Source organism: Nipponia nippon, unplaced genomic scaffold (genome assembly GCF_047370975.1).
Source record: "Nipponia nippon isolate SJK-2023a ecotype South Korea unplaced genomic scaffold, ASM4737097v1 scaffold_5, whole genome shotgun sequence".
Taxonomy (NCBI): Eukaryota; Metazoa; Chordata; class Aves; order Pelecaniformes; family Threskiornithidae; genus Nipponia; species Nipponia nippon.
In genome coordinates, this window is record NW_028262369.1 from 36,340,655 (window position 1) to 36,368,042 (window position 27,388).

Here is a 27,388-nt window from a genome sequence, read left to right on the forward strand (position 1 = left end):
CCGAGGAAGCACCGGGACCGAGGCACCCCGGAGCCTTACCTGCTGCCGTCTCCTCACGGAGGGGAGCGCCCGAGCGCGGCTGTCGACCCCGCTCCCGCCGCCGGGCGGCAGGAAGGCCGGGCGACGCCCGACCGGCGCGACGCCACCGCCCGCGCTTCTGGCCTGCTCCAAGAATGTAACCGAAAAAAAAAGTCTCCAGCAAAGGGCGATATTTTTGCCTAAACGTCAGCGGGTTTCTGGAGAGCCAGTTACTAACAACACTTGGCGAGGGAACCCAGCCGCCCCCCGGCTTTCCTTACAGGCGCAGGCGCGCACCTCGGCGGCACGCGCCGCCGCGCTTCCCGCCGGGCGCCGGCGGCGGGGCCGGGGCGCAGCCACCACCTGAGGGGCGCGCGGGCTGCTCGCGCCCCGTTTCGGCGGGGCGGCCGCGGGGGCGCGCGGGGGCGCGCACGGGCTGCTGTCAGCCCGAACACACGCGGCTCCTACGCTAGAGCTACTGAGCGCCTTGTATCAGAGCGATTCTTTTTAAGTTACTATGATTACCGTACACCATTACAAAACGCATTGCCTTATTTTATTCATGTCTTAAATGGGTAAAAATCAACCTATAGAAAAGAAATCATCTGTGTTCTTTTCCTTCTAATTACAACTCTCACACAGCTTGGAAAGACGCTTGAGATCCTGTTGCACCATGAAAGGCATTTAGGAGTTTGGTCTCACCTCCGTGTTTGATTAATTAGTTGCTTCATAGAATCGTTTAGGTTGGAAAAGACCTTTAAGATCATCAAGTCCAACCGTTAGCCTAGCGCTGCCAAGCCCACCGCTAGACCATGTCCCTAAAGGTTTGATGGTGGGGCTAAGATGAGGGGTGAGCAGGTGCGCTGGTCGTCGGGCTGAAGGTTCAGCTGCAGTGCTGCTTGTAAGAGCCCAAGGCCAGAACTAATTACTATTTAGAGGCTCATTTACCGGGACCACTTACTTATCTGATCACGAAGGAAATGCTGCTGTTTTGCAGAAGAAAAGGGGTAAATGCTTCCACCTATGGCACTGTCTGGAGTCGGACTGTAGGTGCAACCCATAATTCCCCCATAGACCATACGCACTTGTTCTGAGGAGCTGGCAGGAAAGTGCAGCATTACATTTATTGAAAGTATTGATTCGCACACTATTAGGAGCACAGTACCACTTCAGGAAAGGTTCTCAGAAATATGACTATATTAAGTAACGTCAGACGTAAACCAACCACCTGGTCCACTTTTGTACATGCTAAATTCATTTTTTTTCCAGATCTGTCCATACCACACAGGTATGGTTAGTAGCCCTCGTTCTGCTGGCCTAGTATTCTATACAGCTTGACCTGTCCCAGCACTGGCTTCTGAGAACAGAGATCATAACGTAGTTTAAAAGAAGAAAAAAAAGGGAAAAAAAAGGGCATGTGAACCTACTATCCTAAGGCTCTGTTAGGGTCTGGCAAGCTACGCTGGAAGCTGGTTTTATCCTTATGGCCAAAAGCAGAATACAGTGGAAGCCTCCCCCAAGAAGAGAGAATTTACAGCTTTTATTAGGTCTTACAGATAACCATAGTATGCTTTATCAGTAGTCACGGTACGGGCCAAAAGAGATATACAATTCATGTGAACATATTCTATTACTAAACTAGTATTACCACAAAAATGAAAAGGACTTTTCCAGACCAGAAGACTGCTTATATCTGGCTGTTCTCAAGAGATGTTTTAAATTGTTTACAAATAGTCTCATTATCATATATCCTGCGGTTCTAGAGCTGAGGCACTACAGCACAGGCATCAAAAATCTCATCCAAATTCCTAGTTTTATATATGCTATGACTAAAGTTTTAAAAAATCATTACCAGACAACTTCAGTCTCAAATCTCTTAAAGTCTCTTAAATCTGTCTTAAATACCTGGATATCAAAAACCTCTAACATACTTGCTCCTGAGGATAATTAGCCCCCAAATTATTTTTTTAAGTAAGTATACCTGAAATATATTGATAATTTACAAACACGTTTCAGGGTTACATGATTGGTAAGTAAACAAGTCTTTGGTAAATAATAACTACTCTGTTCTTTACTCAGTTAAAAAACTTAATTCATTTTAAAATCTAGATTAACTGATTTTTTTAATAATTATTTCTATAATGAATAAGGCTTATATGGCGCAATGCTGAGTGGGATGAATGTGTGTACGTAGCAAAACCTGAATGATGTTTTCAGGTTACAAGTCCTGTTAATAGTAGGTTCCTGCTCTGGCTCATTTTCTTTTTGTGCCCTTCAGCCAGGCCCAAGAAGCTGAAGCTGAATCTGAATGAGAGCTTTCTAATGAATTAGATTTCCAACTTTTAAAGGTGTCAGCAATCTAGAAAATACTGTCCATTGCAAGGATACATTCTACAGTAGGTGCTGGATTGTATGCTAAAAACTACAACAAACCAATTAGTTTAAGGTTGAAATAATACATTATAGCTGCAGTATTTCCTAAAAATGTCTGCTTTACCACTTGTGCAGTAAAACAGAAAATCTATGCACTATGCATGCTTGTGCGAGTTGGAGATGACTGCTTGCTCCCAAAGGAAACCTAAAGGCACAGGACATAGGTAATGTGAATGAAAATCTGGTAATAAACATTGGCTTCTGTCTTATTACAAGGATCCAATTAGAAACGGAATGCCTAAACTGATATTTTTACTGTTTGTGTACTATATGCCTTCACTTTGACTAAAAGATACTATAACATGTTCCTTTAAGAAAAATAGCAGCATTAAATAGATCTTGTAATTTCAGAGGAGAAATAAAAAGATGTCTGCTTTAGGTTTGACTTAGAGAGTTTTGGGGATTATTTTAAACATTTCCAAGAAATGATCAGATTATTTTTGATGACTGTTGCGGTTTTACTGTTCTACTACAGTTTTTTAATCATCTTCCTTGTTAAAGGATCAATTACATTTGAGACAATAAATAGTATACTTTACAATAAATAATATTCAAGTCAAACTATTGTACTTACAAAATAATGTAACACTGTAATAGGATCTTCAAGATCAATTCCATTTTATATATTCTGCAGCAAAAATAACATTTCTAGTAGGAAGGAATTACTTATAAACCTAGCAAGATCTACACATTCACATGTGTGTGTAAACAACTTAACAAGGTTTATTACATTTCCAGAAAAGCTGTGCTTTTACAGTAGGTTTTCAGCTAAATGTTGTCATAATATGGTAGTAAATGTATAACAGTGCTTATATTCAGCTTCATCACAAATTTTAATTTGCAAAAAAAATGGAGTGCCATTATTTACAAAGAACAGTAATTTTCCTTTTGCTTCACAAGTGACTGTATCTGTGTGTGAACAAAATGTTAGGGCGAGGCATTCCAGACGAACTGCAGCTAAGGTTAGACGAGGATGATTTCATGATGAACAGTGAAGGTCCTGGCAATAAATACCTAGAAAGGATATGAAAAACATAGCAGAGTTTACAGGCAAAGTGACATTCAAGAGCAAAAGAATTAGTTGTTCATACGCCATACCTTAAAATCATTGTATGCAAGAAATTATGTACAATAAATTCTATTTGCAAAACATACAGGGCATTAGGCACTAGCCAACTCAGGAAACAGATCTAAACTCAGAGAAACTCTTAGCAAAATTTCAAGATGTTGTACGAGAATCAACGTCTTTCCAGTCCTTTATGTTTAAAGCGACTGGGTAAATAAAATAATGGCATCCTGTGTAACACTACTACCAAAAATTAATACTTCACCCATTGTTCTCTGTTATTATAGTACTATTTATTCAATTTAAACTGGGTAAAAACTGCAATTGATGTTAACCAGATTATAAAAAGTTAAGTTGTAAAAAAAGTTGATTAGGGAAAAAACAGAATTTTTCAGCTTTGGTTTCCAGCTCTAATTCTCTAAAAGTAGCCATGCTATCATCACTACTCTAGTAAAGCAAGAAAAAATGATGCTACAACCTAGTAAGTCACATCAGTGACTATTTGCCTTTTAAATTCAGGCAACTATATAGCCTGTATTTTATGTAATACTACAAACAATAATTTATCAAATGCCTAATATTCATTCTTAAATCTTTTCATGTTATCATTTCCTAATAGTTAATTGCAGAAGTCATTAGATGAGCACAGTGTGTGCAAAAATAACATCCAGACTAAATCAGAATTTCATAATGAATTATGTCAATGTTAGTATGGATTAACACAACACATTGTACAAATTATTGCTTAAAAATTGTTGCACTATTCTAGTGAATCATAATGATTAATGATGAATAAGTTAAAAGACTGATCCTACTAATCACATGGATAGAAACAGCATCAAACTGTCAATGGGAGACAATCTATTTAAGAAAGTGTACACATTTGGTTTGTTTAAGCTTTGAGAAAAGCTGTTATAAAAATATTATCACCAAAACATTTTTTTAAACAAATTACAAAAAAAAATAAAGTCTGATTGGTACAGGTTGGTGGTAAGCTTGACAGTTCGCTACATCACCAGACTGAGTCCTACCTGTGCTTGACAATACAGTAAAAAACTCTAATGCTTCCCAGAGAACATGCCATGTAATAGATAAGATCACTTAGCAAGCTGTAAGGACCTAGCAGTAGATGGTACTTTTTTTTTAAATCTGTAACACAGGTGAATTTATCAAAATATGAAAAGTCTGACTTTTTACACAGTTTGATTTTAGCTATTATTTCAAAGAGATTTAGGTATAGTTTTTGAGCTCTCCTATTGTTTTCTTTACACTTTTAATTTTGTGAGGAAAAAAATGACAATAATACACATCGACATTAATACTCCTATTCATTTTCTTCATGACATACAGTGAATTTACAGCTAGGAGATGGGATTGAGAACAAATTTGAAAAGTGAAAAAAGAACTCTGTGGCTGCTTTCATTATCTTTTTCTCTCTCCCTGTACAAATAAATTTTCCCAGCTAAAGAGGTATCTATTTGTAATCTTTCAAAGCTTTCGTTTCACAAACATTTGTTTCATAAACACAAATAAAACAAAAAATTGGTTTGTGCTCAGAAAAAACGAAGTTCTTCAAATTAGATTTTATAAAGTCTTGAAAAAATTTACTTCTTTTACATCTATTAAATTATACTCTGATCTCTTCTTGCACTTCACACAATTTTACAGAGACTCAAGAAAACTATTATTAGTAGTGCAGATTCTTGTATCATTTAAAAACAGAAATGTAGATGAAAAGTGAAAGTATTGTGGTTCTCCCATTTCTAGAAAAATAGTTCATTACCTTAAAATTGTGGGGCATAATGGGCAAGAGCATTTATTTCCATATGTATCTTTCATTTCACAAATTCAGAATATCGTGGTTAACTAGCGTATTGCTGTCTCCACAGTATAGAGGTAACGTTTGTGGAGATTAATATAAAAACTGTAACTTTAATCCATCAGAGTTGTCATGACTCTCCATTGCTGAAGACATACTGATATTCAGGATATAGAGGGCTTAGATTCCTCTAGCCTGTGAAATTTATGAATAAACTTCCATTCAGCATCCAAAGAAACACAGAAACTGGAGATGAGAAAGTTCTATTGGACCATCCCTTTCACTGCTTTCCAAATGCAAGCCTGTTAGCTGCAGTACCCTAGAGTAATCCAATCAGTTTGAATAGTTTGTGGTTGGTCATGATGAAAAATTTTCTGCAGTATTAACAGTAAAAGCAATAAAAACTTCAAGGTTGAAGATTTTCTTGTCTTAGCTAATCCAGATGACTTTACCATAGTCCTGCTATAGCTCAGTAGATGTTAATATTGAATATGATTTGTTTTGTGGCTAACCTACTTTTGCTGTGACCAAACAAATTCAGTTTCTGGTTGGTTTTAAATTATGTTGGAGTGCCTTAAGATCCATATGACAATAACAAATGGGTTCAGTGTATCAAATAACTAGTCTGAGATATAGCAAGTAAGCAATTAAGTCATAAAATAAGTTTAACAGATAATATATCAAAGGTTTGCTTTTCACGTAATGTTTAACTCATAAAGCCCTTCTATGAAATAATGTCTGTAAGATATTTTATATAAACAAAGCATTTGTAAGTTTAGATACGTAATAATTCAAATTGCCATTATGGATAGAATTTGGAACCCAAGTAATGTGAAACCTACATTTAATTCTCCACCTACAACTGTTAAATTGCAGATCGTTGACTCCCACAGTTGGAGCATTTTCAGTAATCCCTATACTGACAATATTATAGTCCCTATTGTATCCAGTTGGAGAAATAAACCAGCCCATGGAGAATCGGGTAAGTGCCAAATAATTTTTTTACTATATGATGCTGTTTTGCAAGGTTTGAAAACGTATTTATGCTCTGCAAGATGAAATAATGAAACTTTCAATATGTAGGTTTTGGAAATCAACTTTGCAAAACTGTGCAATACAGTAAATCAGATGGCACTTACCTGACTCTTGGCTGGAGCTGTGCCCCTATAGCATCCCACTGCGAATGTGAAGCCAGAAGTATCATGCATGTTAGGATACCTCTAGGAATGCAAATCTGGAATCAGTGACTTTGAGGGATCTGAGAAGGGGAAGAAAGGAAATTTTCAGTTCACTTTATGGAAAGCCTTTGCTGCAGCTACTCAGGCAGTAGGCAACCAAGACTTTAATAAGTGTAGTTTCACACAAAATGTGTATATCTAGTTGTCTTTTAGCAGAACTTCATGAGTGGGCTAGAGAGATTAGAACAATGGAAACTCAGGATCAAGGGAAATGTTGGGAGCTTTGCCTTTTTTTTTTTTTAAATATATAGTGAACTAGGCTTAAAGAGAACTGTAGTAGTAGCAACATAGACTGAAACCTGTTCCAATATTATCCTTTGTACTTATAATTTAGGAAGAGAATTTTGAAATGTATACCTTGTATCATCCCAGTGGGGGCTAATTCCGGTTGGGGATCCTCTTGAATCTGATGAATATTTGTAAACCACCAGCAGGCAGTGTTTACAAAGCTGTACTATTCGTTGGCAACACTGGAGTTGCTCAGGAGTCACCACCTCTGTGCCTTTACTGAATATGGTTTCCCAAGAGCTCCTGTTACGGAAGAAGACATGACTTCATGTTTTCTGTCACAAATTGCAATGTGAGAGCTTTACTGCTTTATATCAGAATTAACAATAGAGGAACAAGAAAAAAAGCATGACCTTGCCTGTTTACAGGAAAGGTCTATATTATTTAACACAAATGCTGGCAGATGCTGAGTCCAAAACACAAATTAAGAAGTTAATCTTCATATGTGAAATGTCCACTGCCATTTTTCACTTGGTTTGTTCCCTGCAGCGTTTAGAGGGCCATTACTTAGGTTTAGCACATAAAGATTTACTGTCACATAATTGATTATGTGTCTTACAACAGGAATAACAAAAAATACTTATTATTTTTAACAGGCTACCACCTGAATGCGAATGTGATGTGATATTAAAGGAATTAATAAAAATAATAAATTATTTCTAAATGTCTACAAAGCATAATAATACTCTTCTTCTAATTTAAGTACATGATACTAAGAAACAAATATGAAATTAATTTACAGGAGATTAGTATGTGTTCTGCTTCCTTATCCAAATACTCATATGAGCAGAGTTTCTCAGTTTAGTCATTCAAATACTACTTATTACTCCATCTGGTCATATGGGGTTGGTGGTCTACTATTAAGCACAACTTGCAAAATGTATCTGTAGAAGCATTCCTTTTTGAAATACAGACCATCATACTTTTGTTTTCTTAAAAAGCCATTTCTCTTTCCAAAAAAACCCAAACCCTACCATACCAATTTAAACCAGGTATGTTTTACCACAGAAGATGACAATAGTCCTTTGCATATACTTCAACACTTCTGTTTGTGCAAAATTCTGACCAGATTACAGATCATTACATCTGTTTTAAAGGCAACATGGCCCCTGTGAAGACATTTTTTTGGTCAAAACATTATCCAGTAGCACAGATGGTTTGTAAACTTGAGGTTTTTTGTTTGTTTGTGAAAGAAGCACTTCACAGAGTGAGGAAAATTTGCTGCACCTGGCTTCAACATAACATCCAGGATGATTTAGCCTTGTCTGCTGAGATCAGCAGTAGATTTCACATCCCTAGTGTAGGAAGTTTGTCCTTAAAACAACATCAAAGAACGAGCAAGCTTACTTCTGCCTAGTGAGATTTTCGAAATTATGCTATATTAGGATGGAATTATGAACATTAATGACTAAAAGATAAGCTCTATGTACAGCTAATGGATTTTTCAGCCTGGTTCCTTAGTCTAGATAATATGTTCCAGCTGAAACTGTTCAGTCCTACACAGTTTCCACTGCACACATAATTTTCAAGTGATGCAAGCATTTCTCATTAATTATTATCCATATAATGAATTGTTCAAGAAATATTGTTTATAAGACATCAAAACTGTTTCATTTCATAAACAGAATAATTCTACTACTTGAAGAGCTACTATTTTCTTTAATGTATTTTTCTCAATATTGTTTCCTGTCTGGGAACTTTCCACATGTATTTTTACACAGAAATTAATCTATTGTCTTCATTCTTTCCTCATGAAGTCATGTGATGGTTGGTAGAAAGCAGAAAGATGAAGTTCTAAGTAATACATTCGTTCAACAGATTCACAGTGCTACACATAATTATATTCTAATTCAATCCATAAATCTCCAAAATCTTGTAGAAGAAACTCTCCTGAGAAATTCCTTAAGTTCTGGGCTTTGAGGTCTGTGATCACCTTCCACTTATGAGGGATTTTATCAGTGAAGAATAATATGTGGCCTGCTGTAACTATAGCCGATTATGAACACAGTGGTATACAGTTACCCTAATAACAAAGACTGAGATTTGGAAATATATATGTGAATGTTAATGAGCTTTCCTATAAATATGCCTGTGCACCCTCCTCCATGTGCTACACAGATTCAGTTCATACTCCATTATACTGCAGTCAACAGGGATCAGAGTACTGGTACCTAACGAAGCTTAATTTGTTATGCTGTAGCTTTAGTTTCCATACATTAGTAAGAAATCATGGACTCCTCACCAGATCCAAAAAAGAGTATTATGCTTGATTGTGCAATATTGTCAATTATGTGTTATTCTTTTTATAACCATCTGAAGTCAACTGGTTCTACCAGTTTTCTCTTATTAATTCTGTTTATTATACAGTAAAACAAATGTAGCTTTATGAAACCATCTACATCACGGTAATTTCACTGAGGTTTTCTTTGTTTCTTTGGTCATTCTTTTTGCTAAAATAGCATACATCTGGCAGAGATCTAACCAGCAAGAGGAAACCTTACGGCTATTAGCTCTGTTCTTTTCCCAAGACATAATCTTACGAATAGTCAAAGCACTATACTCAGTCTATTTTCATATACGCATGTTGTTCCTGAATTACCATATTAATAGCCCTTCCCAAATTCCACACATGCCCTATGTTTATTCCAATCTGTTCTTTAAAATGCCACAATGAACTCTAAGGAAGAGTGATGAGAAGTTGGCCTCTCTGCTACAGAGGTGCTGTCATGAGTTGTCTGTTGTGTATTACATGGCAAGAAAGATGCTTGTAACTGAATAAACAACATACTGGGAAGATACAAACAGCCTTTCGGTTTTCTTCTGTGAATTCTGTATTAAGTATATTACATGCAGAGTGACCTCTGCACATACTGGATACTTGTATATTACTTTTACAGTATTTTTAGAATCTTTTACATAGCAACTCTTACAACGAATTGGTTCTTTGTCAAAGAACTGAGCTCTGCTTTGGAGTCAGCAGAGTCTTGTTCTGCATGAGTAAAATTATTGCTAGATAAGAAATCCTACTCTTCTTTGAACTCTTCTGCTGGCTCAGAGACTCTTCTCCCAGGCCAAGAGAGCAGCAGAGTTGTTCAAAGGTTTTGAACAAAAACTATTCTTCGTAGAGAAAAAAAATCCAAAATGAAAATTTTCATGCATATTAGAAGATTTGCACACTAAAAGTAAAATTCAAAATAATAACAGGATTATTAAAAAGGAAGGTAAGTATTATATTTTATGACAATAAAAATTGACCATGGACTCAAGACTTCACACACCTCTGCTGGCATGAAGAAGAGACCCTGCAGCTGCTGAGGATTATACAAAGAAAATGTTTCAGATTGGAGACACGGGAACCTTATCTCACCCTACTTTAACTTTTGGAGTGTGCTGCATTCCCAATACCTGTATCTAGCAAATCTTAAGGCTGACATCTGCATGTTCCCACGGCCTGCCTCAGTGAAAAAAATGTGGAGACTCCTAACAGCTTGCACAACAACAACAAGCTTTCATCAATGAGAACATAATGGTGAAAAAGCCCCAAAAAATTATGACCTTTTGGATACTCTCAGATCCCTCTTCTTGTTACCCATTTTGTTGGGAAACAATTAACAAGTGCATTACATGCATTCTCTACATATGACAAATGACTATATGTGAAGAACATATTGACCTGACTCCTTTGTACATACAATATCCATCAGCATGCTATGTGTGTTTGTTGCAGTTCCTTTTCAATAAATCTCTTAGACCACCTTATGCAAGCTAATCAAAACCCCTCCTATTCTTTATACATTCCATATACTTACAGAGAAAATGTCTTTTTGTATGCAATATATTTCATATTTACACACTTGTATTCTTATTTTATGAACAAATTTTGTGGGTGGGGAAGATTATTTTATACCTATGATCTGATTCTCCAAACCTATCCTTACGTGAATGCCTTTGATTTCAGGAATGTAGATTTTGAAGTGTGGGATATTGAACTTTTAATATATGGCCTGATCTTTTCTCCCCCCATAGAAAACTTGTATTTGCTACCCAAAATGAAAACATCTGCTTACCTCAGAGTGTGGACATTTGCCATTCCGCATATACTTAAATTCCCACGAGTGTAGGAAACAGTGAACGTAATCAAGCACAGAAATTCAAACTCATTATTTGTAAATCACAGAACTGACATTGCATTTGGCATGAGATGTCAGCTGCACTTGTGACTGAATTCTTCACTTCCAAGTCTTGAGCTCAAATAGACATGACAATGATTTCTGTTGATGGTAAGTCCACATTTGACACTTACAGCGGTCTGGCCTCAAAATTGTGCACCATCCAACAAAAGACTTGACCTAAAGCTCAGATATTTTGAAAATTAGATTTTTTTCCTTAGATTATTATATTTGTAAATAGATTACTAAATGTCTGATTCCATTACTGAAATGGTTGGCCTAGATTATTAGATTTCTAATTACACTCTGTCTTTAGATGGTTTTAAACCAAGTTCGATGTATTACAGAATTCTCTTGAATGAAAATGAGAAACAAAGTATGCCAGCATTGTTTGTAATTGTCAAGTTATGAAGAAGACGAAGATAAGAAAAGTAGGCTTACCCTGAATTACAGAAACAGTTCCATAGACCTTGACCATGGCTCCAAAGCAAGCGATTAAATACACGGTTAAAGAGGCGGTACAGATGTAAATTTTCAATGTCTGGAGCCTTCCAGACACGCTGTAGAACTGCACGAACACTTGTCTTGACTATGTCCAAAACCTAGGAAAGAGTATTCCAAGCAAACCAAAGCAAAGGCATATTGCCTAAAACCAACTGTTCGCTGATTCACTGCACACACACACACACAGATGGCTGCATAGCTATAAATTCCCACATATGTCTATGTCTGTGCATTCATCAGCAAACTTTTATTATATGCTTTTTCTGTCAATAACATTTTGCAAAACCAAATCAAAATATTTTATGTTTATTACAGAAAAGTTCATTTCTACTTTTGTCAGTCTGTTCAATACTAGCTCATTTAAATGACAAAAAGAGTTTGAAAAGAAACAAAATGGACACAATTACAGACTAGAAGCAACATAATTAACAACCTAAATATTATATACTTGAAGATTATCTCTTCTTTTCCCCTTCCCATTTAAAATACCATCAATTTTATAAAGAATCACAAAAAGCTATAAGCTGCTTTTGGTTTAATGTCTGTTGAATCTCAGTGTTACCCTAGATCAAACCATTTTAGTTTACCTTTCACATGGGAAACAGTGTAGTGAAATCAATAAGTAACAAAATAACCAGCAAGATATTTAAAATAGCAATGTTTATAGAAATACAACGGATTTATTATATGCAGACTACATTTAAATGCAAGTGTGTAAAGATGTGTAAAGAACAAAACACTAAGCTGCATTCAGTATACCACGGAGAGTTTTACCCAGTAAATCTTAGCTACTCAGTGCACACACACACACTTACAGGCAGTCGCTCATCCAACTCATCAGAGTCCTCTTTGATGCGCGTTTGCACATCCCACTGAATTGGGGCATGGAAGGTGGGATTCATCTTGCCTGCTTTTAAACATCTGTATGTTCTCTTAAGTCAGGCCTCTAAGTTCCCTCCATAATCACTGGAGAGAAACAGGCTCTAGTGTCTTGGCTTCTGTCTATTTAGATACTATCAGTACAACAGGGAATAGTTTTGTGACTGAAGTAGTATTTAGGCCCCACACTGGCATGCTGAACAGTGTAAAATCTGCCCTAAAAAAAGTCTACGGTGCATGTAGCCTATTAACAAAAAGGCAACATGATTTCCCGTAAAGGAGACACACGTACTGCCTCTTTCGCAAAACAGCATCTTCCAAAAAACCAGTCAGACTCAAGCAGGTGGTGAACCAATGGAGGGATTCATTTATTTGGTATAAGATGTTGCAAATTCTAAGATTTAGAAGGTACAATACTTGCCCAGGAGTACTCTGTGTGTGTGTGTGTGTGTGTATATATATCTATACACACACACACAACTTTCAGGTGTGCATAACAAACTGATTTCACGTGGTTAAACATTTGACTTTCAAAAGGTGAAGGGGATTTAGTAAAACAGTAAAGTATGGAAGCATGATGTAGAACTTCAATTTTTTGGTCCTGCATAACAAACTGTTGTTTGTAAATAGTCTGAAGAGACACGATGAAGGAAACAAAGCAAAAATAAACAAAATGCTTGCAATAGCACAATGGAGCTGTGTAATAAAGAGAAATGCTTCAGGGGCAGAAAATCTATAGACGCCTAATAACGAAAACCTCGATGAAATATGTCATTTATGTGTTATTTAAGCTCTTTTTTGAAGACCTAGGATTAGTCTGCATACATAGGTCTTGCATTAATTCCATGCACATATGCACCCAATGTGAATAAAATGCTGTCCTCTCTGTTGGGAATCTTTATGAATGCAGGTGTCTTAACTCACAAAAACCACACCTGTGGTCTCTTTCTCCCAAAGAGTGAGATAAAAAGAGTAGTAAATTATAACCCAAGGATGGTGATCTTGTTTACTGACTACAGGAGCTAAACCCAGGTTTTGGACTGCCCCACATTTGTGGAATGGGTCCAGATTTTCAGACATTCCCTTAGCAGCATTAGCCTACTGTCTTAATGCTTCTCAAGCAGCCTTTTCCTAGTGTCTCACCTGATTAAGGCTTTCCCACACAAATGGCCAGTAGCTGTGATTGTATACATCCATTTGAACCAATTAAGTCCCTAAATTACATAAAGGATCGACCATACATTTCTTTGCAATGTTACACTGACTAATAGCAATTTATCTCCCTGTGTAAAACAGAACAATTCGACTCCGTATAGGTTCTCTCACTAGTCCAAAAGACGTGTACTAAGAACTATGATGCCAATGTGCAGCATTTTCTTTTACTTTAGCACCTGGAGCTGAAGAAAACTAAGGACTTAGAGCAAGCTGCAAACTGCCCGGTACTCTGGAAAAAAACTTTCTTGCTGTTTTTACTGTGTTGATATTGCCGTTAAGCCAGAGGGGAAAACGTCCCAGTTAATTGTTCTTAATTTGCAAACATGGCCTCAATCATCCACTTAAGAAAAGAGACAAGGCATTGCACAAGAGCTGGAACTTCATGAAACCTACATCCCCATTTTTCTAAGTTAATTTCCCTAGTTTGCCTTCATCTTTCTGTTTACTTTAATTTACATCATTTACTTTAACATAACCAATTATCTAGGTGTAACAGAACAAGATGTTATGAAAGAGCATATTCAAAAGAAGATGTACAGACCCTCTGGTAACCATCAAAACACTTTTAAAGAAATTACGTAAAGTGAAAGCAGTCACAACTCCTCCCATAGAAAAGTCTGTTTTTCCTAAAAGTCTGTTTTTTCTAAAAGTCTTGGGAGACTAAATTTCATTTTAGCATGTATCGATTTCATCAGTTTACTCTCAACTTGCTTCTAAATGCCCCCTGTACCTCTGCTGTAATGCTGGAATATTAGACACTAAGAATATGAGCAGGAGTTTAATTTTTCTACATCATATTGAATAATTCCTAAGAAAATATACCTGTCAGAGATTAACATTGTGAAATCTAGTACATTGCCCAGGTATTTTCTTCTCGTGTTTCAGAACTTCCCAGTAAGTATAGTGAAGGGGACTGAGTTTCTGGTTTGTATTTCAGAAAGTTGCAGAAGGTACCTTTGAGACAGATTCCTTACTTGCATAAATATTCTCCACCTTGAGCTCGCTTCTCCTTTACCCACCTCATTGGAATATAAAACATACTTCTTTCAAATCAACAAAAGCTTACACATTTGGCAGTCCTCAGCTGCAATGTCATTGTCAAAGTTAATCCGTTTTTATAAACTACCCTTCTAAGAATAACTATCTGATTGCTTGAAGGGATTGAGGTTAAAAGCAGTTTAAAAAAAAAAAGGCAAATCATTTCCAGTGCAAGCAAAGATGAAGGGCCCACGAGTGCTTCAGGAATTATAAGTCTCCTAAGTTGTAAAAGATGTCCTCACAAGAAGAGCAAGGAAATCCACATTTCTGATTATGCAGTTTTTGCTAATAACGACCTGGCATATCAACCCGTACCATCCTGACTTTGTACATGTGCCCTTGGTTTTTCATGACTGTCAGTCAAATAAAGGACAGAACCACCCTTTATTGTAGGCTTTCTGAAATAATGCTTAAAGGAGAAAATTCTGACTAGATTGAAAAGAAAGTAAAAAAAAAAACAAAAAAAACCCAAAAAAACACCAAACAGACAGGCACAAGTAAATTAAGCCAGATGGCCAAAAGGAGCTTAGGAAGGGCAATTGAAGAATGTGTAGTGAACGGCCTCAGCCCCTCAAAGAGTAGATGTATCACTCTCCCTTGGCAATTCCTTCCCATAGTTTTGGGGAATGACCTATGGGGAAGAGTTGAAAGAGATGCCTTAACCAGTCTTGTGTGAAAGCCCTGTATCTCAGTTGGAACGATGGGCCCAGTCTGGTGACTTCTTTCCACACTTGTGGCATCATAGACTAAAGAAAGTAATTCTTGCAACACATTCTCGCAACACATTCCCCCACCAGTTCCAACTGTCCCAAAGATGACATCTCCATTGCAGCAGCAGTGTGAATTTTGGGCCCTGCTATGTATGCATGTATGTACTTAGCCCTCCCTCCCTCCCTCCCTCCTGGCAGCTCTTCCTCCATATCACCATTCTCTACAAGCCCCCACTAAGACTCTCTCTGGTTTTGGGCAAAAAGCTACAACTGCCATATGCACACAATAGAAAAGACCTGTGTGCATGTATATCGGGATTACAGCACCCTTTCCTGTAATTAAAAAGAAATGAGAGATGATTTTAAGCAAAGGACTATTCAGCAGAACAGCTGTAGATATCAAACAAAAAATGACACAATTTCAGCCAATGAAGTTGGTTGCTCTACTGATTCCTGTCAATGGCACAAAAAATAATTCTGCTAAATTATAGATCTGTGCTGCCATTTCACATGGTTTGAGAAGAATTTTGATTAAATTATAGCCTCCTACGTTTCCAAGTTCTTCTTCAGTTTCTCATGACTAATTTAGTTTTAGAAAGCTGTGTGGACACATATTCCATTTAAAATCTGAACTTAACTTGAGTAGTCAAATATATTTCTATTGTATGAGATCACATTAAATGGACATGTTTTCTCTGTCCAGTATGAAAATACAAGCATTTAATGCAATATTCAATAAAATACAATTTGAAAGACTGAGGATCATACTGCTGATTTTATAAAAAGTAATTTGAGATGAGGATCTGAAATTGTTCTTCCATTCTTCTATAACAATCTACCAACCTTTTCCAATTATAATATTTATCATGTATGCAGCATTTTGATTAAGTTACTTTCTTTTATGGTCTATGAAAAAAGATTGTGAAAATAAGACAAACAAGAGATTAAATGCCTGGAACTGATATGCTAATTCACATAATGTGTCAGTGACTGAGGCAGAGAAAGACCCAAAATATTGCTTTAGGGGCACCAAAGTATTAATAATAGATATAATTTCTGCTACATTGAGGAAAATATTACACTGGGAAGATGATTTTGACTGACATATGACATATAAATATGACTGACATACTACTGTATGTCAGGTTTTAAACAGATCAAAAACTCTTTAGATGCTATGCACAACAGTAGCTCCTAGACAGCAGATGAGTGAAGACAGAATGATAAAGAAATATAATTAGTCCTTTGCAAGACTAAACCAGTTAGTTGAACATTATAACAAAGTCAATAATCTTTGCTTGGCAGGTCTATTTTTTATTCAACATGATCTGTTGTAATACTGTGGGTCAAAGACTCAAATAACCAAGTGCAATATCACTAACTCTAATGAAGTTTTAATATGCCTGGTCTGAAACTGCTGACTGGTTTATCCCTTATCAATCAAATCTGCTGAATCAATACACTTCTAAGAATGTTTGCTAAAAATTAGGTATGTAAGCATTAATCATTTATTTGCTTGCTTTTCTTTCAGCAGACTAATTTTTTAGAAATTGTTTTTGAAATTTTTGTCCAGGATAACTATGCTTGTCTAAATATGGAGCAACATAATTTCTTGCAATGGAATTAATTCATATATATGTTAGTATTAATAGCCAGTATTTTAGCATCTCAACTCACTCTCAGCTACTGCTAAACACCAGTAGAAACACTGCTGTGTGTCTACTTCAGATGATCTTCAGAAAATGAAATACATGTCACTTACTTTTCGTTGCTTTACAGAATCCAGTTTTACCAACCAATAGGATGCCACTTTTGTTTTATGGTACTTCCAATTATCCATAATCTGTAGTCATTGCAAAACACAAGATAAAGCAAATACACATAAAAACAACTGAAATCTCGCATTTCATTCGTAAGTATTCCTAATGCTAAAAAGTGTGAGCATCTAAAAGACCTCTGTGAAAAGAAGTTTTCCCTAAAAGAAATAGAAAAATATTTGCAAATTTACATGGGGGAACGTTTGCAAAGACATGTGCAATCTTTCAGTTTAATCCTACCCTCTTTTCCACCTGATTCTGACAGTCGTACACTACAAAGCAGGTAGAAACTTTTATTGACTGACCCAAATCAGATTCCTTGAACGCAGCAATAAGTTCAATAATCTATTTAAATAGTGAGGTTTTTCGCTGCATAAAGGACATTAGACATACCTTGAAAACATCCTTTCTGTAAATGATCATATATGAACTCTCCTTTTATGATGTGTTAGTTCAAGCTGTGAACATAGATTTTTATTTTCATTTTGTTATTTTATCTTTCTATTCTATTCTAAACCTACAAGTTCTGTCTCACTGATAACTAATATACCATTACTTGTTTCGTTCCGTGATCGAATATTGTTTCCCATCAGAAACTGCTTAAGGCCAGACAAATTTATGAGAGAATTCTGCAATAAGAAACTGCATTTATAACCATGCTAATGTTGTATGAGAAAGCACCACTAGATGGAGTGCATACACACTCACACTCCCATATGTACCTAAATGCACACACACTCCCACATGTCTGAAAGAAAAAATTTAATGAAGCATTTTATTTTCGATTCTAAGATGAGAAATTAAGTATGCTAGTTCTGAATGCTATCTTCCAGAATCACCCAAATCAACCATCATTACAGGAGAATTCCTTTCCACTGTGATGTAGTTGCACAGATTACTAGAGACATAATCAACATTTTGAAAGCTCATAGAACAAAGGACATTTCCAACCGGATAATGAATTAGATTAATTTTAACACACTGTGGACGGCACTTACTACATCAGAATACAGGTGTTAATTTAAATTACTAGATCCCTCCATATCTCTACTAGACTGAGAAAAGAACAACTATCTTCACTTTTTTTCTTTTGCAAGCTGATGCTAGTTTCTTTGTGCCAGATATTTAAAAGGGATTTAGATACCATGTATTTTCTGCTCATGTATCTGAATATTAGGTGTTGCTTTTTAATTGCCCTTTAGATTGGGCATTGTTTCATAAGGTTTTGCTACCAAATGATGAGGACAATATTGGATGTAAGAAAGCGTAAGCTGGGAAACTAGAAGAGCCACAGAGTGTGACTGGTGGTCTTTATGACTAGCAAACTTCCAGTTTGCCTTGCAGCATACCATTCTGAGTTCTCCAGTATGCCTATTCAAGAGCAAGTTAAACATGTCAGGATCTGTACTAACAATATCAGATGAAATATAAACTGTTAATGAATTGTAACATTCTTCTTAGCTTACTTAAAAGTTTGAACTTTTGCCACAATGAAAAACTGAATTTTCCTAACCTTCCTGATTGTTTCTCATATATTTTATAGAGACATAGGAATGTTTTAAGTGCTGCTCTTTTAAAATCAGAAAGTATGCAAAGCTCAAAGCTTTGAAATCTTTTGAATTACCCTGGGCTATGGAAGTTTTAAGGCCACGGGAGCTCATGAATCGTAAAGTGAGCTTTCTACTTTCCTTCATTTTAGTGGCCTAAATAGTGTCTAGCCTGTAATTCTTTCTTATTTATAGATACTTACATCTTCTATAATTAGTTCTGATTCTTCATCTGTTTTACCTGGGAACTTCATTCTCATGTCATTAATAATGAGAAGAGTCTCTTTTGTCAAAGCAACTTCTTGCTCTTTTGTTTTCTGTTGCAGCAAAGATTCACTCTAAAAACCAATATGAAGCAGATGAAAAATTTCAGGCATGTCATTAGATCACATTACAAAGATGTTTCCTTGACAAAAATAAATTCTACATAGGGTGACATAAAATATATTATTAAAGTGGATAGACGTAATATCTAATACATAACTAATATGCACATATATGCCTCATGTACACTAATGCATCACCATTACTTACAGTTGTCAAGTAATTAAAGAAAAACAGTTCAAATGTAAGTTTGTTTGAAACAGAATAAACAAATACATATTCGATATTTATGATGCCCACCATTTAAAATATAAATTTGAAATCTAGATAACAGACTTTGAATTTGAATTCAACATAATGAAAAGAAATTGTTAGTCATAAAAAACTTCCTTTCAGTTCTTCACTGCAACAATTTAACAGAAACTGCCAATTATATGTCATTGTGGCAAGAATTCAGGAAGCGTTAAAAAGTAAGGACACTTTGGTCCCACTCTAAGAGCATCTTCAATTGTCCAGGATTTTGCTTAAAATATCAGTGCTTTTTATACCAACACCACCTTGAACCCCTACAATGTCTGCATAAGACCATCTCTGGAGGGGTTTCGGGTTTTCTTTAAATCTTCAACACTAGTTAGAAGTATTTCTGATCCTTTTTCTTTACTTTTGCATACTTCTGCATTTGCAAGATTAAGTGGGCTTAATTTTATGTTTTTCAAGACTGAAATGCAAAATTTTTAGGCATTTCTAAATCTTTGTATTTTGTAAGAGCTATAATACTTACTTAAGAATATTTTTGCTTAAGTAAGTGATAAATATTTTCAAGCATAACAAAATATTTTGCTACATGATATATAATGTGGCTGAAATAAGATAGAAAATATTTCCAAATACACTTTTGTTTATAACAGCTATAATAATGTGTCTGTAATTCCCAGCTGTAAATGGCTTATTCTAAACTTAGTTTCCATACCTTTAGTACGTTTGGATCTCAGCAGCCTCCAAAAATGGCAATATATTGCTCTTTTCTTGCCCAAAGGATAGATAAACTAATACTTTATCATGCATAAATGGTTTCTTCTTAGTAAGTTACAGTTTATCAATTTCAATTTTATTCTAGCAGTAATATATAGTATATTATTCTTAGTTGCAAAAATAATTATGAACAGAGTTCCATTCACAATACAGTGCTAAATTATGAGTAGTTCTTATCCATTCTGTAAGTAATTTTATTCGCATTATTTTAAGAAGCGTGACCTAAGCTCTATCACCCAACGTAATTGTTCTGCATATCAAGATCATTTTTGTGGTGGAGCCTTCTCAGTGAAAAAGAGAGTATGGTTTCTTGCTAATGTTAATTTAAGTGAGTAGCCCATTTTTAATGTCAGATGGTAAGAGACTGTTTTTAATCTTTCAGTAATTTGTATTTGATATAGAGTTAATGTGAATAGAAAAATCTATATTAGCCCTGTCTCATTAAACTCTCAGAGTACATCTTGATGATAAAAGGGTACTTTTTAAACTTGAGATAGCTAATGTGATAAAAAATACCTTTAACACGTTGTGGTGAAGACACAATCTTAATGTCTTTCCAATTCTATTAGCTGACTTTAAAGATAGAAAACCATGTTAAGAAGTATTTCACAAGATGTCAGCACACAATTTTAAAAGGATCCTTTTTCATCATTTAGACAAAGCCTCACAGGCAAAACAGACAATGAGCATTCTACCAGATAAAAATGATGATTAGAGATAGTAAATCCTATGAAACAAGTAATTAGCGTTACAAAGGATTTCTCACAATCAAAGCTAACCACAATAGAGAAAGGCTGCAAATATGGGTGCAAAGTGACAGTTTGTTTTGCCCCATCTCCAGATGAATTATTTGGGTGATGAAACGTACATGTCAGGCACCAAAGCATGAATGGAAATGCACTGGGACCAACACCCAGTACAATACTGAATGAGGTTGGGGACCAATCACAGCAAACGCTGCCTAGGGATAAGTGGATATGTGGTCCACCATGCAAAGACAAAAGTAGAAATGCCTGGGTTGTGAAGGAGATACCAAAGAGGATGACAATCTGGTCACAAAAGGAAAAAGTGTATGGTTCAGAAGTACATTGTGAAATTACAACTAACCACACAATTTCTAAGCAGCTGAAAGTGTTTAAGCTGATTTATTTATTCTATTAATTATTTAGTTAGACCACCTGAATCTAAATGCTTGTCTGCCTCAGGGATAGGCTTCAAAATTTTATCTTCACTTCAAAAAAAATAGATGGCTTCTGAGGCAGTTATTGCAGTGGCAAATCCTAAAGATGACAAGAACTATCTATAAATTTTAAATTGTTCACTTTGGAAGTAGAGCTCTACTGCAGTGATATAGTATATGCGAATTAAGTACAGTAGATTAGAAATTAATTACACCTTCTTCTACAATAGACACCCATACAAAGTCTTACTAATGTTTTATTCTGGTACAATGTATTTACCCTTGGAGTATACACTGGTTTTGAAATATTGATGTACTTTTGTTACTGTAAAGACTTTGAAGGTAGGTACATCCTTATTTCAGAACCAGCAGTCTCCAAACAAATCACAGAAACTTTTTCGGAGAAAGAAAAATTCTTTCCATCTCCAAAACACTATTTAGGAGAGCAGGTTTCCCAGTCACAAAAACTCTAAAATTTCCATACTCACAAAATGTGACATCTGTATTGCTGCACCAGAAACACTGAAACAGCACAGCTAGCGCTCACTCTAAGTCATATGCAGGTCTAGATATCTTGTATTCCTGAGTTTGTGTCAAAACAGCATTGACTATAATACCTCAGGTTTTCTGACATTGTAAAAATTAGTAATATATTTATTGAGTTTTAGAGAAACGGAACACGTTTTGAATGCAACTGCTGTGTTAACTCACCCCCGAAGAGTTCATAGGTCCCAAGCTGGCTGTCTGAGAGACTCTGGCTGAAGATGGGCTGCGATTTAAAGAATGAGACCTATTCACTGAGGATGCACGCTGTATTTGCAGAGATGCTTTGGCTGAAAAGGGACGTTGCTCAGCTGCTTGTGACTGCATAGTCGATATTGAACGAGGGCAGCTTACAGAACGCCTTATTGGACCTGTGGATGATGTGGGGGATGAGTATGATGGAGATTTTATATTTTTATTTGAAGGTTTCCAGTTCATTCTGCCTGCAGACAAATTAAAAGAACAATAAGTAATAAGTACAAAAGAACAATAAGTAATTGCATCAGACATTTAACACCAATTTTTCAGTCTTTGTAACTAACAACATATATGACCAACATGTGTACACGCACATACGTTGTACTATAATGTATGTTGACTAACAACTATATATGTAGCAGTCAGTCATGTCAGATCCTCCTTACATACTCTATTAGAACTTTTATTTCTTCCTTATAGTCAGCTTTAATCAGGTAGACTTCAGTCCTCTATAACACGCATCAGATTTATGACAGAGTGCATATGCCCTATAGGTCCAAAAATATGTGGCTCTATGACTGGCTTCCTGACTGTAAGAATATGGAAGCAGGAGAGAAAATTTGGTTGATGGATCCCATATTTGCAGATCAAGTCTCCCTCATCTGCTCCTGCATAGCTATACAGTTTTTTAATTCAGTCTCCTGCTAAATAAAGAATGCTGCTATGAAAAATAAAATTTTAGAAGCAGCATTATATGTGTGCAATTACATGATTAAATTCTTTGAGATAATACACCACTAAAACAAAAAATAACATGCTCTATCTACCATGTTCAACAGAACACACTCACACTAATGCTCTGCAGCAAGCAAGAAAACAACCACAAAAAAAATCCGTGCAGGGATCTCATCTGGAATATATTACCTTCTATATGTCTCCAGGTACATTTCTTTATCCTTTCTATACTCCAGCAAAGTCAAGATTAATAAGACTACCTTTTACAGGGAAAAAAATAACAATCTGCTCAAAAAAAAAATTTAAGAGCAAAGAGGAACTTTCACACCATTTCCAAGTGTAGCCCAGTTGTATTTTTCTGTGTAGCACTCTTGCAAAAGAACATTCATTTTTTCCTTTTTTTTTTAAATTCATTTTCATTAATTTAGAAAAAATTTTTAAAATGACAAAACAAGCAAACCAGTGTTTAACCCTGAGTTACCAATGTTGATACATTCTGAAATACTGAAGCATTTTATAGAATTCATTGTGAATGCCAGACTTACTTGGCAAAGTGATCATTTAACTTACCTGATCGTTCCAAAGATTTGTATTTATTTTCTTCAAGATCATATGAAACTTTTTTCTCTTTTTTTTCATTATGATCTTCCTTTTCAGTTTCTTCTCCCGATTCTGACATACTGCTACCGCTATCACAGCTACTATCACTGTTGTAGTTCTTAAGTTTTCTTAAGGGCTGTGCACTTTCTGGCATTGAACACAAGGGCTAAAGTAAAAAAAAAAAAAGAGGTGGGGAGAGAGAGAGAACACCCAAGAAATTAAATTCCTTCATCCCAAAAGAACACTTTACTATGACACTACGTCCCTGATTCAGGCAGGTTCATTTGTAGATATTTAAACCCTCCTAAATTAGACTGGAAGTTTGTCCTTAATTTTGAAATAAATGCTTAAATGTTTCATTAAATTCACTACACAGTAATCCTAATCTTTCTCACATGAAGAGGAGCATAACATAGTAAGGGGGAAAAAAATAATTTTATTTCAAGTATGACTTACACTACCAGACACATTGATTGAATTACAGTTTGAAATCATAAATCAAGTGATACAGAATACCATTTACAATCAGTTTCAATCCCTCACTGATATTTGCAATAACTGAAGCTATAGTTTAACAATGATCAATGTGAAGTAAAGAAATACATCAGGGAACTTTGGCTGGTACTCTTCTGAAAGAGAAAGTGATTAATCCACATCCTGCAGAAAGCAGAAACTGGCAGAATATAGCAAGCTATGCTAGGTGTATTTGGTGTCCCGTATGCACATGGGATTCAGTGTCATTAGGTAATTAATCTTGTGCTATTACCAAGGATACTGCAAGACAAAAAAGCAAAAAAGTAGGAGACAGAGAAACTGATGCAAGAACATAAACTACAAATGAAAATTTTTCTTCTTCCACCTACCATCAGGCAGACAAGAAAAATGCAATATCCTCCATTATACCTACTATCCTAAGAAGCCTCATGTGGTCACTTTTTTTCCCTACACATTCTCTTTCTTTCTTTCCAGTAACTCTCAGCTATAAGAAGCTATGGGGATGGCCTCAACTTCCTAGTCATCTAACAGACTGAGATTAAAACTCAGATTTTAAAAAATTAATATCATAATTTCTGAACATAGTTTGGGTCAGAGTGAAACAGAAGAACTCTCACAATGAATTTAAATTGCCCTATTATCTTAGCATAATGCAAGGCACCAAGTTTTATTGTGAAGGGCAATAGACCAAAGCCCCAAATATACTGTTCCTGCAAGATACACTTTGTAACTAAACGTATTCTACCTAAACTAAAGAAAGAGATTTCTGCCACTAACTTAAAAGCGACAGTACGTTTATGCAAGCCTAAGCTGTTAGACCAGATAAGGAAGAGTTAAAGTATATTCCATTGAGGACAGCCCTAACAATTGTTCAGATTACACAAAGAATATTTTGATATCTATCTACCTGACAAAAGGACAAATTAAGGTGTCTCAACACTCACTGCTTTCTCAAAAATAGCTGTCCTAATCATGAAATGCTGTGTATCATGGAGATATATAGACCAGACATTCCTGATGAGTTATACAAGGTGTAATAAACATTTTCAATCAAAACTCACAGGGGCTTTAAGGTAAATCTCATTCCCACTTATCATATGCATGTTCCTCACACATTCTACACTAAACAATAAGAACATCCTGACCAAGACTTCACATCAATTAACAAAGAAGAATAAAAAGAAAGGTCAAAGAAATTACAAAAAGCAATAATGAGAAATAATAGCTAGATCTGGGTTTAAACTGACCTCTTAAAATAAGACATATCTGATTGCTTAGCAATTCTAATCACCTTGATTTCCCCTTATGCTAACCTCATCTTTCTTTGATTAAATTCACCTGATTTTATATCAGAAGAATAAAAATAAAAGTAATTGCTCATTTCCTCTAAAATATCTGTTGTTTTATTTCTTCAGCTCTTTCTTTTTCCTGCACAAACAGGTGGAATGCAATAAATGCGAGTAAACCTTACAGTGTGTAAGGATAAGGTGCCCTCTAGAGGCTACAAATAAACCAGACATTTCCAGAACATTTTTCAATCTAAGTAGAATTCATTAATATTTTAATTGCAGGCAAAAATGCCTTCATTCTGGGAAATTCTTGACTTGTTTTATACTCTGAGCTCCTAATCACATTCAAATAAAAATAAGGCTGAAATTCCTAGCAAGTATGGAATAGTTGCTGCATGAAAAGCTCATTTACACTCACACACACCCCTCTACCCTTCACATATATTTATGTATGTATATATATATGTTTCTATGTATGGAGGAGGATGAGGAGGAAAACACCTCTCTCTCCTAACTATTTCAGCTGTTCTGTATAGTTTTCTGAGTCCTGATTGTTCCTTTTTCCAAGGAAGAGAGTGCGCCCAAGCCAGAGCATCTGACTTCCTAACAGTAGCTTCTGTCAGCAGGCCAGCCACTGCCTTTTAAGGGAGGCCAGGACTTCATGACCTTCTGAAAGAACCGTTCATATTGGGTAACACGACATGAAAAGTACTGTTCCTTCAGGTTTGTTTTGTTATCAGATCTTGCATATGTTACTTTTTTGATACACTAATGGATCTTTATTTGTAGGATTTTATGATTACAAGAAGATTACTTTTACCACTTTTCCTTTTTATTTCATCAATTTTATGACCAAAAAAAAAAAAAGTGAGAATTTTGGTCATATGCAATTTTTCCTTTCTCCTGTAAGTGCAAACAACTGGTACTGGTAGAGCAGCTTGTAAGCTACGGAATCCATTTGCCTGCTATAAAAGAAGATCATGTTATATAGTCTGACTCATAAATTGATCACACTTTATACTAAAACTAATTAAGAGAGGTTTCTCAATTTGGTCTCAGTACCCTAGTAAATGTTTATGGCCTCCAGCTTCAGAATGGCTTGTGTGCAACCAGTGTAGAGATAGTATAGATCAAGTCTGTGTTCATACAGTCAACCAGATAGATGCTCTCTGAGGGCTGCTGGGAAAAGACAGGCTTCTGGAAAAAGGAAAAATGTGACTGAGATGTTGAACTTGAATTAAGTGACCCTACGTTAAAGAACTGAAAACAAAACCTCAGGGAAAAGAATCCCTGAAGAATGTGGGTTGAGTGTGTTGCTGGGGCAGACTGGATTTTTTTTTTCCTCTTCTTTAAATGAATCAAAATCCCCATATTTGTAATGAGGTTCCTGCAAAGCTAGCTTAATACCAGATTGGGTATGCAGATCCTCTTTCCAGTATGCACGCCTGTAATAAGATGTAGCTCTTTGGATTCTTGCACATATATGACGTACCCCTGCAAGCTCAGGACAATTGTGAGCATTCATTTTGTACAGAAATTCCCAGATTTGTACACTATGCTCTCAGAAACATAAAAAGCTGTAAAAAAATTTACATGCATCCATAAACAAATCCATCAGAGCTCAGGAACATAAATGTAGGCTATTCTAAGCAGACTTGACCTAAAATGTTTGCAGGATATAAGAAACATACTTATCTTAGCCACACCCAAACTATTTATCTTTACTGGCTTACGGAGACATGCAGTGTATTTAAGGCAAAGACTTGCATGAACTATGCACACAACCAGAAAGCATTAAGCTAAAAATAATATACATTGACTTTAAAAGCAGATTTTGGATATGAAACAGGCTCCAAGATTTACTGTACAACCCTTTTAGCAAGTAAGCAAGCTACAGATACATCATGATCATAATTAATCCTTTGAGCTTCCGTAGTGCCTCTTATCCCATGATCTCAAAATTCCTTAGTGGCACTAATCGATTAAAGATGAAAGCATTCTTTCGAGATAGGCTACGGATATAAAAATCATTTCACACACTGAAATCAAGCAATCTCTTGTACAACAGTTGTTGCCATGCACGACAATTGCTCAAAATACCTTAGAGAAGAAAAGAAGGGTCTCATATCCAGTAAAATTTTAATGGTATTTAGTTGGACAAATGGTAGTTATGCTTCTCTTCATACTTAAAAAAAAAAAAAAAAAAAAAAGCTAATGGCAGTCTGAGGAAGAAAACTTCCACCAGAATCAG

General features: G+C 35.8%; 1 protein-coding gene across 5 annotated transcripts in view; it reads right to left on the bottom strand.

The window, feature by feature from the left end:
* Positions 1-1,543: 1,543 nt before the first annotated feature.
* TTLL7 (tubulin tyrosine ligase like 7) overlaps positions 1,544-27,388 on the bottom strand; it is a 77,973-nt gene continuing 52,128 nt past the window's right edge. For 3 of the 5 annotated variants that reach the window (XM_087733353.1, XM_087733354.1, XM_087733355.1), the window contains exons 15-21: positions 23,324-23,519; positions 21,989-22,263; positions 18,945-19,079; positions 17,140-17,220; positions 11,473-11,633; positions 6,932-7,105; positions 1,544-3,465 (exon numbers count right to left, since the gene is read on the bottom strand). In XM_087733353.1, coding sequence (XP_087589479.1) covers positions 3,345-3,465; positions 6,932-7,105; positions 11,473-11,633; positions 17,140-17,220; positions 18,945-19,079; positions 21,989-22,263; positions 23,324-23,519 — 1,143 coding nt within the window. In that variant the 3' untranslated portion in view covers positions 1,544-3,344. Of the gene's footprint in view, positions 3,466-6,475; positions 6,595-6,931; positions 7,106-11,472; positions 11,634-17,139; positions 17,221-18,944; positions 19,080-21,988; positions 22,264-23,323; positions 23,520-27,388 lie in introns of all 5 variants that reach the window. The other 2 variants (XR_015699009.1, XM_009468339.2) reach the window with 2 other exon arrangements.